At 35.7% G+C, this 18,302-nt stretch overlaps 2 protein-coding genes across 3 annotated transcripts in view; both read left to right on the top strand.

Moving 5' to 3' along the window:
- Positions 1-376: 376 nt before the first annotated feature.
- On the top strand, positions 377-4,669 carry cfap53 (cilia and flagella associated protein 53). The gene is made up of 8 exons (XM_067376868.1): positions 377-474; positions 935-1,164; positions 1,249-1,422; positions 1,505-1,808; positions 2,690-2,908; positions 3,000-3,216; positions 3,869-3,971; positions 4,063-4,669. The coding sequence occupies exons 1-8, from the start codon at positions 412-414 to the stop codon at positions 4,304-4,306; spliced, it is 1,554 nt and encodes a 517-aa protein (XP_067232969.1). The 5' UTR covers positions 377-411; the 3' UTR covers positions 4,307-4,669.
- A 2,622-nt stretch (positions 4,670-7,291) lies between these two features.
- Positions 7,292-18,302, top strand: part of myo5b (myosin VB) — a 58,482-nt gene continuing 47,471 nt past the window's right edge. For both annotated transcript variants that reach the window (XM_067375704.1, XM_067375705.1), the window contains exon 1: positions 7,292-7,737. In XM_067375704.1, coding sequence (XP_067231805.1) covers positions 7,711-7,737 — 27 coding nt within the window. In that variant the 5' untranslated portion in view covers positions 7,292-7,710. The remainder of the gene's footprint in view (positions 7,738-18,302) is intronic.

Raw genomic sequence — 18,302 nt, 5'->3', positions numbered from 1 at the left:
AGAAAATTGTTTATGATTAGATGTGAAAATGTTTGTTTTTCGTTCAAGCAATAAAAAGTCATAAAATTAAGTCCGATTTGGGGGCCGTTTTTGTATTGTTTCAAAGCTTGAAAACTATAACGTACAAAATAAAAGCCATGGTGTTCAAGAAAAATAATTTCACAGTCATAAGATTATTTGAGTTTTTGTAATAGGGCATTTAATTGTAGTATTTAAATTTATTTTAGGATAATTTAAAGTTGACAAAGTTGCATCATTATCATTATCACATAACTGAAGTTAAAAGGAGGCCGATGTCGCATGCCGTTGTTATGGCAACATCGGTTCAGTTCCGTAAACACAACTAGACAGGTCGAGGGTTATTTCTCAAACTACCTAGAGTCTGAGAAAGTGGAGTAAAAAACAAAAACCATGTTGACGGCACACCGAAGAAGGACACGGGAAATAACTGGACCTGCACATTCCGTGGCAGTGGTGAGTTATTAGTTTTGTTGGCTTGACAAAATCAACACAGAGAGAGAGATAGAGAGAGAGAAATCTACTATTTATGATGATCATGATTATGAGACCAAATATTCTAACATTAATGAGACCTGATCCAATGTTTGTTTGTTTTTTTCCACGAAGGATCAAAATCCCATAGACTTACTTTGATGGAAAGTTCAAATAAGTGAAAATCTTCAAACTCCTATCTGTCCATCTAAGTTAATCAAGCCAACTGTTAACAGTTTGTTTTCAAACTTTTCACTCTAGTTTTTATATTAGTCTCTTTTAAAATATTTTGAGGCACATTAATGAATGATAAAAGAACATTTTGTGCTAGAGATTGTTTCTTTAGACCGTATATTTCTCTTTGAGAAGACAGCAGATTTGATGTACATATTATGAACATTTTTGTTAGAGTTAATATTCAACTCATATACGTACATTTCAGCGAGCAAGACATCATTTATCCAAAGACATAGACAGCCTGTTTCTGAGGAGAAGGAAACAGGAGGCGACACAGAATGAGGTGCTGGAGTTTACCAAGGATCACAGCTCCTGTGATGTGAGAATGAGATGGGAAAGGAACACGCAGCGCCGGATGGTGTCGGCCACTATTAGTAGACATCTAGAGGAAGCAAGAGAGCAGTACCAGATGGGCATTGATGAGAAGAGGGAAAGGTCTGATTGGAATTACCTCATAAATTATTAAGAAATAGTCTTTCACTGTAATGTAATGACTGTTTGTGTGGCTCTTTTTGACAGGCTTCGTGAACTGCTGGAGTCAGAAGAGCAGGAACTCTTCAGGGAGATGGAGGCAAAAAAGGAGACGGTGTTAGAGAGGCAGGCTAAAATGCTTGAAAGAGCCACGACTCTACGGGAGAGAAGGGAGAGCGAGAGACAGAGACTTGTTGCTGATAAACTCGATCAGCTCTTCAGGTAGAAGGCAAAATCATTAGTAGTTGGACCATCTTGAACTTTGATCCAAAGCTACAAGATTTTCCATCTTCCTTTGTTTTAGAGAGCAGAGTGAGGAGCTGCGTACTGTGCAGATGAAGCGCAGACAGGATGAGGTCTGCACTGAGCGTGAGTCTCAGATCCGTACTAAGGAGGAAGTGCGACGGATGCAAGAAGAAGAAGACAGACTGTTCGCTCAGATGTGGGAGAGCGACAGGCTGGCTAAAGAGGAGCGTCATAACCAGGAGGTTCAACGTCAGAGAGAGAACAACCTCCAGCAGAAGACATTCCTGCAGACACAGATGGAAACGGCTGAGCAGCAGAGAGTCCGGGCCAAGCAACTGAAGCAAGAGGAGGCCCAGTTACTGGTACTGATCATTCAATTCAATTAATTAATCAAATCAAGTTGGAATTATTATTAGGGATGCACAAGATGTCTGTACGTTATTGGTTATAGGTCAATAATATTAGAGATTTTTTAACTGATCCGTATCTGTCGATATTTAATATTTAATTGTGTATCCTCATTTCCTCTATATTTACATTTAGAGGACCTTAAAGGGATAGTTCAACCATAAATGAAAATTCTGTCATCAATTACTCACCCTCTCTTCTTTTGAACATAAAAGAAGATATTTTGAAGAATGTGGGTAACTAAGCAGTTGCTGGTCCCCATTTACTTACATAGTTTGGAAAAAAAAATCTATGAAAGTCAATCGGGACCAGAAACTGTTCGGTTACCCACATTCTTCAAATTATCTTCTTTTATGTTCAACAGAAGAAAGAAATTATTACAGGTTTGGAACAACCTGAGGGTGAGTAAATGATTATTGGGTGAACTGTCCCTTAAACGCTGACTTAAAGTTTCTTTAAATAAATGTTTTTTAATAATTGTTGAGTTTGTTGGTTTAGTTTTGTAATGTATTATTAAATAAAAAAATACATAAAATGTAAATAATATATGAAATGAGTATTAATTATACACTTAATCTATTATTTTTTAAATGAATATTTAAAAACACAATTATTAAAAAAAAATGTAATCTTTAGCAAATCTCAATACGAATATACATTTTTCATACTGTACATTATAATCATGTGATTCCTAAATGGACTTGCAGCAGTAAAAATAATTGATTTTAGTTTTTAGTGTTTTATTTTTCATTTATTTACACAAAATTTTATTGAATTTTAACATTTGTACAAGAAAAGCTGTGCCATTGACTCTTGTAAATGCTGTATTCCTCAGAGAGACCAGAGGGAGATGCTTCGTCTGGAGGCAGAGAGAGAACACAGACAGAAGCTCCAAGACCAGGAGAAACGACGTAAGCAGCTGGACTTTTCACTTCGGCTGAAGATGAAGCGCCTGGCTCGAGATCGCCAGGAAGAGCTGGCTCTGGATATGAGCATCCTGGAGCAGCTTCTGACTGAAGAAAGAGATGAAAAGCAGGATGAGGTCCTCAAAAAGGTTAGACTTCAGCTCAACAAAGGTTCTGATCATCACTTAAAGGGTTAGTTCATCCAAAAATCTAAATGTATGAAATGTTCTTCATGAACAGCTGGAGCACCAAGAGGAGCAGCACAGGTACCGGGAGTATCTAGCAGAGCAGCTCAAAGAGCAGAAACGACAAGAAGCTGAGACGGAGCAACTGTTTGAATCAGAGCTCCAGCAGGCCTGGGCCCGCAGGGAGGCACAGTGGCGTCTGGAAAAGACAGCGAGAGACAGACTCATGAAGGATGTCATGGACACTCGCCGGTTGCAGATCCAGGAGAAGTGTAAGGAAAATGCTTTAAGATCAGGCATTTTATCTACCAAATTATGAAAATTATGGGTGAAGTATATATATATATATATATATATATATATATTTATGATTAATCATAGCGCGTTATGACTAATCATAATATAAATCGACCAAAAAGGGAATTATGTATAGATAACAGATTATCACCAATTATGAATATATATATATATATATATATATATATATATATATATATATATATATATGATCTAGAATTAGTTCTATAGTAGTTCTACACTATCTATCTATATATCTATCTATATATCTATAAAAGCATCAAGCAACTGTTTTCAACATTAATAAAAAAAATAATAACAATAATAAAAACTCCAAATCAGCATATTTAAAATACAAAAGTAAAAAATTAAAAATGAAATCAGCATCAAATCCTCAAATTTAAAATACAAAAGTAAACAAATAAATAAAAGTTATTTTGTATTGTAATGTTATTTCACAATATTACTGTTTTTACTGTATTTTTGATTACATGAATGAAGCCTTGGTGAGCATAAAACTCTTAAAAAAATATTTTTAAAAAATCAATTTAAATGTATTTTATTATTATACATGAAAGTAATAATAAAAATGAAAAATAACTTCTTTTTTTTTATTATTCTCTTTAGTGAACGAGAACATGCAGAAACAAGCTGAGACTTTAAAAGAGAGAGAGGAGCTTGACCGAATCATTCAAGAGAACAAATTGCTGGATGAAGAAGAAAAAACTCGGTAGGTTCCTCTCCTTCAAAGTTGTTCAACTTAATCATACCTATACCAAAACGTACAACAAATGATAATATTTTGTTTCACATATGTCCAGTTTAAGGGAGGCCACTCAGGAGTATCGGGCTGATTTACTGGCTCAGATGCTGCACCGCCAGCACATTCGTGAAGCAGAACAAGCTGAGAAAGAACACGAGTTCCAGAAGGGTCTAATGTATCAGGAACAGTACAATAAGAAGATTCAGGACATCCTTTCAAGGCCCATATCCGGCACGACAGCAGTTCATCCCTTCAGGAGACAAGAGCGCGGCCGCTCCAGCTCAGGTGGACAGTTGGAATAAATCCAACTCACAACATTAGTAACATCTGTAACATTAGTATAAAATATTCTAAAAACAGTTATAGAAAGAAAATAGATTTTTAAAAAAAGGAACGTTCAGTGAAGTTCCTAACTTAAATGCTGAAATATCTGACATGCTCATTTCTGAAAAACTATGCTGTGTGTTTTACTCATTTGTGTGATCTGTGATCAGATTCATTATCCCGTGTCAAAGTTTGTATTCAGACATAAATACAAGTCTGACTGGATTAGCTTGTTTTCATATGCATGTTTAAAAGTCTATTATTTCAAGAAAGCAAATCATTTCAATGAATAGATTGTGAAGAGTGTTCTTTTTGCAAATTAATGAATTAGACTAGAAGACTGAACTAGAAGACTTTCTTATACACCGCCTCTAACAGCAACCATCTAATTAAAAGCAATGAGACACTGTCCACAGTTGCTATGAAACATGTACAGTACACAATACCAAGAGAGGTCAAAAGGCTGAGGTTTAAAAATGACACAATTAATACTGCAGATTATTTCCATAATGATGTGGCAACAAGGTGTTAGACCAATAAGCTGCTGGACTAAATGATTAGTAGGTGAGAGAGAGGGCGGTTAACTTTTGACACTTCAGATTCCACGACAGATTGTGTATAGTAAAGAAGTTATTCAACACCCATACCTTACCTAGGAGTGGTATGGGTGTGGAGCAATTGGTCTGATGTCATTTTTGTCTCCTTTTATTTTTCTTCTTTCTCACTTGGTTGTTCAGACAGGTTCAACTTTTACCTAAGCCAGTTTTGAACTTTACAAAATACTCTGCAACATATGCTATACAATCTTTTAAAGCAAGACATGAGGAATATACACTCTCTGAATAATTCAGAGCTCTAATGATCAGTGTATCTGTGGATATTGGAACAGTTTTCAAGAGAAGAAGATGCGTGAATATGAGCTTTATGTTAAGGTAAGTCAGGCACAGATACTCTTTCATTGTAGATTTCCTTATCACATTATTAATACAGCATGTGGATCACTGAGATTTTAGGTTACAGCTTTATAAATGAATAAATTATATATATATATATATATATATATATATATATATATATATATATATATATATATATATATATATATATATATATATATATATATATATATATATATATATACACACATTACAACCATAGCTAAACACTTCTTTTTTCAAAAAATAATTTTTGGTAATTTTTTTATCTCCTTATTCAGTATGTAAAGACTGAATTTATGTTCCACCCTGTACTTTACACATGACTTGCGTCCACTCTGCACCTTGCAGATAAGAGTAGAGAGGCTGCAGTGTTGCTTAGCTTTGTGTCTTTGATTAATGATGCAGACACTGAGCAAACACAACATACACTATCTGTTTATCCTCGGCAGGTTCTGTTCTCAAATATATCTAGAAAGTTACATAGAAATATAGAGAGAGTTAAACTTCACATGTGTAATCAAAATGAAATGGGCCCACTCAGTTTCAGAGCAGTGTTAACTCGGTGCAATGATGTGTATTCAGATGTTATACTGTATATTAAGTAGTGGTAGCCTATTTTAGCACTACCCCCGGTTTCACAAACAAGGCTTAAGCTAGTCCTAGACTAAAATGCATGTTTGATCTGTTTTAACTGAAAGAAACTTGTATTGACATTTTTTACAGTATGTCAGTGCCATTGCTATGTCTGAAGATGCACACCAGTAATGTTTTTTTCTAGTGTACTTTTATAAAAGCTACTTAAATATCCTAATTGAACTAAGGCTTAATCCTGGCTTAGGCTAAGCCCTGTCAGTGAAACCGGGCCTACATGTTTCAAGGTCTAGCTGAAGCCAAAAATGTATGTAAAATAACAATAATTTCAGAGAGTTAGCCTTCAAGCTAAAATGCTCTCAGATGACTATCAAAAACATTGAATTTAGTAATGTATACAGGTCAATGTATGTAAAATAACAATAATTTCAGAGAGTTAGCCTTCAAGCTAAAATGCTCTCAGATGACTATCAAAAACATTGAATTTAGTAATGTATACAGGTCAGTGATGTATTTTTTATTTTTTTTGTCTGGATCTTGTAAGTCATTCAAAAAGTAAACAAAAATAAATTAATCTCATTGTGAGTTTTATTTATTTGTTTCATTTATTTATTTTTTTAATTAAAAGCAAATGCAATATAGGCGGTGTAACTATACAGAGAAAAGAAAAGTCTTGAAATTCAATTTTATTAATATGTTTATTATTTCTCTAAAAACACAAATAAGCTTTGAAGCTATTCTACATTTAAATGTGCATGTTAATTTGCACATGATTTTATCTAAAGTGACTAACAAATGAGAACCAAAACAAACTTAATCATAAGACTCATAAGCTAACAAACTTCCCTGCAAATAAAGTTTTAAGTGTAAGCTTGTGGTACACAAGTTAGAGAATACAGAAAAGTAGATAAAAACAAAAATATTTTTTTATATTGGATTTATTATAGGAAGCGCCTTTGTTTATGGTTTTGGTTTGTTTTAAAATATTAATTAAAAAGCCATCAATAAGAAAGATATTTTGTTGTCATGTGACAAGAAAATTGTGAGTCAGTAAGTTTTCTAATTTTTATGGACACTCTTTTGTCATTCACACATAAGTATATTTACATCTCATTTACTGCTATGAGGCATGTGCTTGTAGCTTTGCATTTCTCCTCATTTGGAGCTCAGAACTAATTAAAATGTAAACGGCACTTGAACAAAGATAAAAAAAATGTACATATTAACAAAATGATCTCGTAATATTTTCTAATTGCTGACAGACTTTGAGTCCATACAATCTTGACGTTTACGACCTAGCATTTTTATTTCCGTCAACATGCAATTTTTAGTGCAGTGCTGTAATTGGCCAGAGGGTGTCGCTGTAGATACAGCGCCATTGATCCATGATCCTCAGCCACTGCGGTCATGTCAGTCACAGCATGATCGAGTCCGTGGAGACGGGAAGAAGGGAGGGCAGCAACTTCACTCCTGCATTTTTGACAATTGCATTTTTTTTTTTTATTTAAACGATACTTTTTAGCCATCATTAGAAGTATGTGATAAGTCGTAGTCACCGCTTATTTTAACTTATTAATTTTTTTATGCGGAGGATGAAAGGCGCTTTTCTAACTCAACTTCAATTATGGGGACAGACACCTGCCTTGATCAGGCGCGGCTAACGCGCTAACATTAGCCGTCAGAGGGAGTTCAAAAGTACAAACCAGCACAACAGGACGACATGGAGTGGTGACAGGACGCAAGAGAGCTGGATTATAAAACTTGATGGGAATATCACCATACTCAAACGGAAATATTTAACCTTACGTGTGCTGATGTCACTAGTTTAGGTGGGATCTGCTCTATTTGGGATCATGTCTGTGACTGAACTCTACTCTAAGGTGAGTTGCTGGAATAACGTTAGTTTTTAAGTTTTATTCCACCATTGAATAGATAAATAAGTAGATAAATGTAATATGTCACAGATGGACGGTAATAATAATAATGTAATTTACTGTGTGAGATGGTAAACGACGCCAAACGCGTCAGTCTTTTGATAGAGTCTTAAATCTTCGTTTAATGTAGCGTGACTAGCTTGACATCTCTTAATGCATCTAAAAACATCATAAACCCTCACAAAAGATAATCTTCAACTACTTGACGCCCTGCAGTTCTGCATAACTGCCTTTAACTTCCTATAAAACACAGGGAAGTATCGCGGACAGGTGTGTTTGTGTTGGTTTCGGTCTGTAGGTAGTTTCGGCGTTCGCGGTGTCTCTAAACCTACTGAGCTGCCTATCTAGACAGCTTTCTAATGCGGCTTTGATGTCAAACAATGCTGTCTGTGAAGGCAGCTCACTAGGTATTGTAACAGAGACCAGTGTCCATGAGGAGATCTTCCTCTTATTCTTTAGTGGTTGATATTTTAATATATTAGACAATACATTTACGTGTATCTGTCAAAACCAGCAAAGTCAATATTAGGGATAATCAGTAACTGCTGTTTATTTGATATTGCCCTTGAAGACAGGATCCTTGTCCAGTTATTATCAAATTAATCAATTTATTATAGATTATGTCATGAACTGTTTGGGAATAGTATATGACATTTGTTTGGAGAAGGTGTCCCATTTGAATACTTCATTTGGAGAATTTACATCTGTAATTTATTGTGTTTGTTTGAGTTGTTAAAATGACAAAAAATATATATTTTCAGGATTACCAAAGTTATGGAAAACCTGGAAATATTAGGAAAGTGTATATCAGTTTTTCTTAGCGGTGCCTCTAAAATATTTAATCAGATGGAAATTGGAATTTGTTTTGATTATTAATAATTCTTTATCCAACTCTCATCACAGATGACTGGAAAAGTCATGGAGATTCAGCAGAAATTAATATCTTTGTAATTCCACATATAAAATGAATTGATATTTGTTTATTTTTATTATTTTATATTGACCTCTTGTAGAAATATTTCACAGGGAATATTAGCTGTAAATATGATATTACAAATTAGGAAGGACCTTGGTGTATCCTCATATTTATCATCACATACTAATGTTGCAGATGACTCATTCTTTCCAAGTTGTTTGGGCCTGTATGCAAAATTAATATTGTTTCTTTTCCTCCAGTCCTCAGCCTGGAGTGAACTGTTAAGTTCAGCCCAATTAAAATAGTGTCACCATAAGGGTGGATACATATTACACCTGTTCAATCCCTTATGTTGTCCTTTGTGTTTTTATCAGATATTTCACCCCAAGAGTATTCCACAGTTTTCAGTTATAACTATTAGCTTGTGTGCTGTTATCTTAACGATAACAGACAGATAAACTTAAACTTAAAGGGATAGTTCACCCAAAAATGAAAATTTGATGTTTATCTGCTTACCCCCAGTGCATCCAAGATGTAGGTGACTTCAGTCGAACGCAAATGATGATTTTTAACTGCAACCGCTGCCGTCTGTCAGTCAAATAATAGCAGTAGATGGGAACTTCAACTATAACAGTAAATAAAACTTGCTTAGACAAATCAAAATTAAAATTAAAATTGTGCGAGAAACCGAACATTATTTATATAATTTTTACCTCTAATACACCACTATGTCCAACTTCGTTCAACTTCCTGTTAGTGAGGTCAAAAAACGCGTTCTGAAGACGGAAGTGATGTCTCACCCATATACTTCAATGAGTGCGAGACATCACTTCCGTTGTCAGAGCGCGATCAGACCTCACTAGCCGGAAGCTGAACGGAGTTGGACATAGTGGTGTATTAGAGGTAAAAAATGATATAAATACTGTTCGGTTTCTCGCACAAACCGATCGTTTCGTGTCTTAGGACATTAATGTGTCGTCACAAGCTGCAGGGTTTCATTTGGATTTGTCTATGGAAGTTTTTTCGACTCTTATTGTTCAAGTTCCCATTCACTGCTATTATTTGACTGACAGACGGCAGCGGTTGCAGTTAAAAATCATCATTTGCGTTTGACTGAAGAAAAAAAGTCATCTACATCTTGGATGCCCTGGGGGTAAGCAGATAAACATCAAATTTTCATTTTTGGGTGAACTATCCCTTTAAACTCAAAAAGACAGACAAATGGCCAAACCAGTGATGCCATGTAACCACCCTGCCCATGTGTAGCACATGTACTATTGAATAGACAGGCATTTTTAGCTGTATTTTATTATTATTATTTGACAGATCTCATTTCTAAGTCATCTGTGGTAACCCCCCACCACCCCCTCTCATCTCCTAATTAAACTTCATAGTCTACTTTTTGATAATCTGTAAGACCAGGGAGAAAATCTTCCATCTGTTTTTTGGAAATAGTCTTTCCTTCCTTATTGTGATGTTTAAATCCAAGTGAAATGTCTGTTTTGATTTTATGGCGGCTTTAAAATGTTTCTCTTCTGGGAAAATGGACCAAATATATTGATGACTCATCCTGCACTGGCTATTAAAAAAAAGATGTTGCCTTTGATACAGTAAAATACTTTTACTAAATATAAAAAAAAAAAATTTACATTATTGTTTGATGCTCCCTGCTTTGTGTATGTAAGTTACTATGTAGCCTTTTGTTGGAGCTTTGTGTCTTTGTTTGGTTATTGGTCTCAGAAAGAGGATTAGTTTGGGGCACAATGCACCCCAGCTGAAGTTTCGACCCCCTCCTCAGTGGGAGGTATTGTTTAGTTGACCCTAACACAGCCTAGATTTGATGGGGCTAATGTCTCTTTTTGTCCATCCCAAATAGACTCTCTTTTCTTCTGCCGTGCTGTAAAAGAAAAACACCCCCTTTCTATTTTTGTTCTCTGTTCTTTTTTTGGTGTAATACATGGTCATCACTGTATCTCCTTGATTAAACCATGTGCTACAGTACGTCACTGTCGAGGTCTCTCAGTGCCTCTGGGCAGGTAAACAAGTCGTGCTCAGGTCCTGGGGGAATGTACCATTGGGGTGGATGTGCGATCACACTCCCTCCACTCATAGCTGGGCTAATGCCACCGCTAAGGTAACTGATGCATAAAGTCTCTCTCTATGAGGAATGGAGAGAGAAATATAAGAGAAGCACTTAAGATGTTTTATTGTAATGTTCATGCACATTTTTATGTAAGAAAACAAAGTACCTCTGTGAGTTCCTGTATAACTTGTAATCTAAATTATGGCAGGTTTTAAGGATGTGGCTTATGATCAGTTCTTGTTTAACATCGCTTTAATGGCTTCATCAGCACAGTGATATGATTTACCCACCCAGTGATTATGGGTGTAGGATAGGCTACAAACAAGGATGGGTGATGTTGCTTAAATGGTCAGTTAACTCAAAAATGAAAATTCTGTCATTAATTCCTCACTCTCATGTCGTTCCAAACCCATGAGACTTTCTTTCATCTTCGGAACACAAATTAAGATATTTTTGATGAAATCTGAGCGCTTTCTGTCCCTATTTTGACAGCTACACACAATCTGACATATTGATGCATCAAAAAGCTCATAAAGAAATCATAAAACTAATCCATATGAATCCAGTTTTATGAAGAGCAGATAAAAAATTTTCAATTTTATTCATCTTTTATTCATAAACTTTGATCTGCAAGCATAAACAAAGCTTAAAGGATTAGTTCACTTCAGAACTAAAATTTCCTGATAATTTACTCATCCCCATGTCATCCAAGATGTTTATGTCTTTCTTCAGTCAAAAAAAAAAAAGAAGGTTTTTGAGGAAAACATTCCAGGATTTTTCTGCATATAGTGGACTTCAACAGGGTTCAACGGGTTGAAGGTCCAAATTGCAGTTTCAGTGCAGCTCCAAGGGCTCTACATGATCCCAGCCGAGGAATAAGGGTCTTATCTAGTTAAACGATTGGTCATTTTCTAAAAAAATAAAAATTATATACTTTTTAACCACAAATGCTCATCTTGCACTAGCTCTGGGATGCGCCACGCATCACGTAATCACGTTGGAAAGGTTTTAATTCTGAAGTAAACTAATCCTTTAACTGAACCTGCTTGACATTTTTAAAGCAAATACAATCTAAGTAAAATTAATTCATTAAATGAACACAAGAATGTTAAATCATTTTATTTAAATGCACATTTATAACAATACATAGTAGACAGTCATTTTTATAATAAATAAAAATGTGAACGTTATTAATAATATGAATTATTTTGTTATTAAATTGATAAATTATATTAAATGTATTGAAAATATGCAATATCATCTCTCAAATATAATGCAATGTATCTCACTATGCAATATAGCCTCCCATTTTGCATGTGTTTTTATAAAAAAAGTGGTAATTTTATACAGAATTGGGACATTAGGGACAACAAAACCTCCTTTTTTTTTTTCTTTTTTTTCCCTTCCCCAGTGCTCTCCTCTCACTTTTCATTGATTTAGCCGGAAGTCTCCCAGGGTGGCTCACCTGTTAACCACTGCTACCAAGCCTCACGCTGGGTGCGTCACACTCAGGTAGTGGTGTCATATTTCACATTCAGGCAGCCAGCCAATCATTCCTGGACAGTGGTCAGGACAAAGATCACAGGTGGAAAGGAAAAAAAGTGTGACGCGTCCCCCAGGAAACACCTGATCTTTCCCTCTAGGACTTTTGTGAGTGTTGACAGTGATCAGGGTGTGGCTAGCAGAGACGCAGAGCTTTGTACTAAGCCTGACATTGATCTTTGCCCTGCAGAAATATACTAGGGGTGTAATAATTGTCTTTTTTAAAAAATGTCTACATGTCAACATGACATCACCAATTGACAATATTTAATGCACAATTCTGTTCTAATTGTGAAAATTCATTGGTGCACTCTATTCCAAAAAAACCCTAAGTTTTTCTTGTTATTTTTTTCATCAAAATACAATAATTTGCTATCAATTTGTGTTGACTTTTCTTTTAAAATTACACTACTATTCAAAAATTTGGGTCAAAATGTACTGTTGATTAAAATGTTTATTTTGGTATTACATTGGTGTGGAAATGAATTGCTTGGACTTGGTGCTGATAACCCCATGGTGAGACCAGCATAAAAATATTCATGATTTTTTTATGTTTGCTCTCTGTCACTGACTAGATATATTTAAAATAATGTAGGCCACTTTTTATTGGTAACATGAGACATTTGGCATTATCAGGACCCACAGATATTCCTCCACTGCATTATTATTAGGGCTGTCAAGCGATTAAAGGTGCCATCGAACGTTTTTTTACAAGATGTAATATAAGTCTAAGGTGTCCCATGAATGTGTCTGTGAAATTTCAGCTTAAAATACCCCATAGATTTTTTTTTATTAATTTTTTTAACTGCCTATTTTGGGGCATCATTAGAAATGCAGCCCCTTTAAATGCTCATGGTCCCCGCCCACGGAGCTCGCGCTTGCCTTGAACAGTGCATAAACAAAGTTTACACAGCTAATATAACCCTCAAAATGGATCTTTACAAAGTGTTCGTCATGCATACTGCATGCATGTGTCGGATTATGTGAGTATTGTATTTATTTGGATGTTTACATTTGATTCTGAATGAATTTGAGGCTGTGATCCGTGGCTAACGCTACACTGTTGGAGAGATTTAACCCTTTCGCACGTAAGTTTCAAATATTCTGTCTGACCCCCCAGCGTGAGTTTTTTTAAGGCGACCGTTATTTAGAACGTATCACTTTATGGTTTCCATGGTGACGCGTCATTGCTTGTTATGTGACACACAGCAGCACTGTATGAATGATGATCTGCTTTCATTTAATTTTTCCTTTTTTATTCAAAATATTCACAAATTTGTTAACTATAGCATGAAATATCTAATATTCCGATTGCCAAATATGTGCAAGTGGATGTGTTTTGCTGTTTAAACACCTTTATAACGATCGCGTTAGTTGAGCCATATGAGCGATGGGCGCCGCCATGTTAGTTTGCACAGCGCAGAGAATCGGATCTGTTGGATTTACAAGACGTGAATTTATCCACTTCTCCCGAAATACATGAAAGTAAGTGTGCCGGTGAACTGGGGAAGAATAGAGTAAGCTTTTAAGTTACTTTCACAATGTATATCTGATATGAATTAAAGGTGTTGTCAAGTTATAATGGAAAGGGTTGTTATTTCCGCTTCTATAGACATCATTGTGTATTTTACAAACTCTAAATATATTGTTTTGTTAGTACTCATGTGCATTTAAATGTCTGAAACCTGAAATGAACATTATTTGGTTGAAAACACTGCATATATGTCATATATGAAAAGCGCTGCGCGCGTCCGTCTCTGGTTTAGCGCCAGTTAAAGCGCGCACGCACATTTGAATTTGGCAGTTGATCACGTAATGCGCTGAACGTTCTAATCACACCGGTGTGATCGTACGCTCCTGGGGCCAGCCAAGACTGATCACACCGGTGTGATCGTACGTGTTAAAGGGTTAAAAAGAATGAAGTTGTGTTTATGAATTATACAGACGGCAAGTGTTTAAAAATGAAAATAACGACGGCTCTTGTCTCCGTGAATACAGTAATAAATGATGGTAACTTTAACCACATTTAACAGTACATTAGCAACATGCTAACAAAACATTTAGAAAGACAATTTACAAATATCACTAAAATATCATGGATCATGTCAGTTATTATTGCTCCATCTGGCATTTTTCACTATTGGTCTTGCTTGCTTACCTAGTCTGATGATTCAGCTGTGCACAGATCCAGACGTTAATATTGGCTGCCCTTGTGTAATTCCTTGAACATGAGCTGGCATATGCAAATATTGGGGGCGTACATATTAATGATCCCGACTGTTACGTAACAGTCAGTGTTATGTTGAGATTCGCCTGTTTTCCGGAGGTCTTTTAAACAAATGAGATTTATATCAGAAGGAGGAAACAATGGTGTTTGAAACTCAATGTATGTCTTTTCCATGTACTGAACTCTTGTTATTCAACTATGCCGAGGTAAATTCAATTTTTGAATTATCATGTTTTGGTCTGAAATGCACCACATTATGGAGTAGGTTGTGAATTATCTTTCATGTTTAAAGGTGAAGTGTAGTTTTCATGCTACTGGTGGAATTATGCCCAATAGATTGTTTCCAAACAGGTTTTCCAAACACTGCCTTTAGAAACCAGGCATCGAATGTTTGAGGACAAATATATTCCTAACCACAAATTTAAGACCCAGTTTTATGGTGTATTTTCTGTTACCATTTGCTCTGATCCTTTCTTTTTTTCAATCAAAAATCATACGGTTAGAGCTGTCGCCAACATTCACAGCTCAGTTAAACAGCTGACGTGTCGTGGATGCAGGTCTTTTTGTTATGCAGCTCAGGGAAGCCATGAAAAACCAGTCGTACAGGTCTCACCCCTGTTTCTCACCAGCTCCCTCCCAACCACAACAGCTTTTCCACTCTATCTGTGGCCTTCATTACTGTGTCCTTCAAGCCCAACAGATCACGACTCTAAGAGCTGACTCAGATAATGAAACAAAAGCATCACTTTTCTTCATAGACAGCTAAACTGTTTGATCGCTTATCTCTGTCTTATTATTTGTGTAAATGTAGAACACACACACACACACACACACACACACACACACACACACACACACACACACACACACACACACACACACACACACACACACACACACACACACACACACACACACACACACACACACACACACACAAATGATGCAGTTTGGCTTCTTCTGTTGAGGCCCTAAACTGTGTGACAGTCATTCCTGTATCTTGGTAGCCAGGCTCCCATCTTGTAAATAATCCTGACAAACTTGTAGCTGATTGTATCGACTCGGTGTCCCAGCGGTCTGCTGAGAAGTTCCATCTCATTACGGTGGCTGGAAATGCATTGGAACAATTAGCAGAGAGGTCAGGCTCACACGATGACAAGACATTGCTCAGGTGTGGAATGGGATGCATGTTAAATGCTGGGGTTTTCTAGTCTGGTTAATCGTTTCCCTTCTTGGCCTTTGTTAGAGATGCCGTCATTGCTTCTTCATGCAGTATCAGCTTTTATGGTTCAAAGATTATACCTGTTTTAACTGATTTTTCCATTTAAGCTTCGTCATGCATGCTACTTGAGTTTGTGTTCTGAATGTTTGTGAGAGTTAACAATGTGGAGTTTAAAAGCAAAAGAATTTGTCTCTATTAGACATACAAAAATGCCACTGCTCATGTTTTCTCGGTTGTTAAGGCTTTGAGATGTCTTTCATCAGACATGCCATTCATGATTTTTAAAGGGATATTTCACCCAAAAATTTCAATTCTGTCATCATTTAGAACAGGGTTTCCCAAATAGGGGTTCTTGTGTTGATGAAAAGCTAATAATTATATTGAATGTAATTAAAATAAATAATTTGGGCTGCATGAGAATAGCAATATAGTGTGATTAACAAATAAAAGGTTGCAATTTAATGAAATAATTGTATAGTCTGATTTCAGAATGAAGCATGCATGCAGCATATTTCATTATTACAATTCTCAAATATTTTTTATTTTACAGTACAACAGACCGTTCGCAAAGACCCGCCCACTTTAGTTACTGTTGCTATGCCGTTCTCTTGCCACACATCATGTTCTCACACGGTGAAAAAGATACATGCGGAGCGAAGAGGACACTGACAGCGCGTTGACAGACAAGACAGAGAAGGTTACTTTTGATATAAAACAAACTCTCAAATTTCAAATATTGTAATTTTTAAAGAAATTTAAACAATAAATACCGTTTTGTGGCTCTTTAATGCGTCGTGACAGATTGCTGTGCCTCAGTTCAAGTGGCTTGTGAACAGATCATCTCTTCTTACTAGTTAATTTATAGCATCAAATAATAAACTTGAAAGAACATCAGAACGAATGTTGTTTCAACCGCGGAAAGACGTCAGTACACTCCATTTTTCAGGTTCAACGTAATCTACTCTATCCCCTGACTGCTTTGTCGGACTTAATGGTGGATTCTGCGTTATGATTGGTTAGATTGCCTGTCAATCAAATTCCCTGCAAAGGTTCAATTAGTAATTTACAACACCAATATATTTCTCTGTTTATTTTTAGAATTAGTTAAAATATACTACTAATATAATAAAAGAAGAATTAAATGTTTTTAAATATTATTATTATTATTATTATGATTATTAGCAACACCAGAGAACAGTGAACATGCAAATGGGTCATTAAATTATTGAAATGACCTAAACTCTTAGCAGGTACCTCAAGTAAATATTGTATGCCTAAGTGGTTCTGTTTGGGAACCCCTGATTTAGTAGATTTTTTTTGTCCAGACAGTGAAACTCAATGGGGTTTAGACCCCAATGTTCCATTATCTTACTTTGTGTTCCACTGTAGAAAGGTTTGGAATGGCATGAGGGTGAGTAAATGACTTTGGGGTGAAGTATTTCTTTAATTATACCATATTTCAAGTGTGAGAAGCTTGTAAATCTCCTCTCTGATTTGAATTTTTCAGAAACTTGTTCCTGATACTTTGCCATCTCATACATTCTGTAGAAATCCTGTCACTTGCACAATGCATCCATTTTTCAAGCCAGTTTTTCTGGACTCACAGGAAATAGTTGATAGCGAGATGCTCAGTCAACTCTGAGGAACTGGTATTTATTAATCCATGTGAAAACAGACCAGAATAACTGAGCCCTTCATAGATAGTTAATTCTAGAATAATTCTTCATTTAATTAAAATGTGGTCTGATGAGCATCACCATGAACAATAGCTAACTACCGAGGGCAAGATAAATGTAATAATTTATATTGTTTATTGATATTCTATTAGTCATTACTTACTGTTTTAGTCGTCTTTTAGAGCTGCTAACCCCCTTTCATTGTTGTGTACTGTATGCATACAATGACAATAAAGATTCTTAATTTGATATTCTGTCATATAAGCTCAAAAATGGCACAGGATTACTAAGTGAAATAGTGAATTATCAATTGTATGAAATATATTTATAATATATTTTTTTATATATTGCTGAATAAAAAAAATCATAATCTGCATTTCCTCAACCTGATTTGACCAAAAATGTTGTAATGCATTGTGGGATAAGACATTTTGCATGAAGCATATATGAAAGGTGTGTTATATGATGGTATGTATTGGGACAGCATTCTTGTCAGAAGATGCAATGGGAAAACAGTATTTATATGGGGTCAGGCAGCTATAACAGGTTATTATGGGATAATGTAGCCGCCACAAGCTGTCAACTTTAATCTCATCCTTAATCTGCCATAATCTGCCAATCATGCATTCTTTCCCTTCAAAAGAATCCTCGTTCATTTCATCATTTATTTCTGTATTGATTGTACACATGGACACTTAGGGCATGTTTTGATGGGGTTTTTTTTGTGTCTGAATGCTTTTTAAAAATGGGACATGCACAGTCCTGGGGCACAAAGTGACATTAATTAGTGTAAATTAATTAATCGAGTATGAAATGGGGCAGTGTTTTTCCCCACCCAAAAAGGA

Source organism: Chanodichthys erythropterus, chromosome 22 (assembly GCF_024489055.1).
Source record: "Chanodichthys erythropterus isolate Z2021 chromosome 22, ASM2448905v1, whole genome shotgun sequence".
NCBI lineage: Eukaryota > Metazoa > Chordata > Actinopteri > Cypriniformes > Xenocyprididae > Chanodichthys > Chanodichthys erythropterus.
The sequence above is the reverse complement of the archived record's forward strand: the minus strand, read 5'-3'. Positions and strand labels throughout refer to the sequence as shown.

Coding starts and splice junctions, on each gene's coding strand:
- cfap53 (XM_067376868.1), top strand. CDS start 412: ATGTTGACGGCACACCGAAGAAGGACACGGGAAATAACTGGACCTGCA. Junction 1,423..1,504: donor AAACTCGATCAGCTCTTCAG/GTAGAAGGCAAA, acceptor CCTTTGTTTTAG/AGAGCAGAGTGAGGAGCTGC. Junction 3,972..4,062: donor GATGAAGAAGAAAAAACTCG/GTAGGTTCCTCT, acceptor ACATATGTCCAG/TTTAAGGGAGGCCACTCAGG.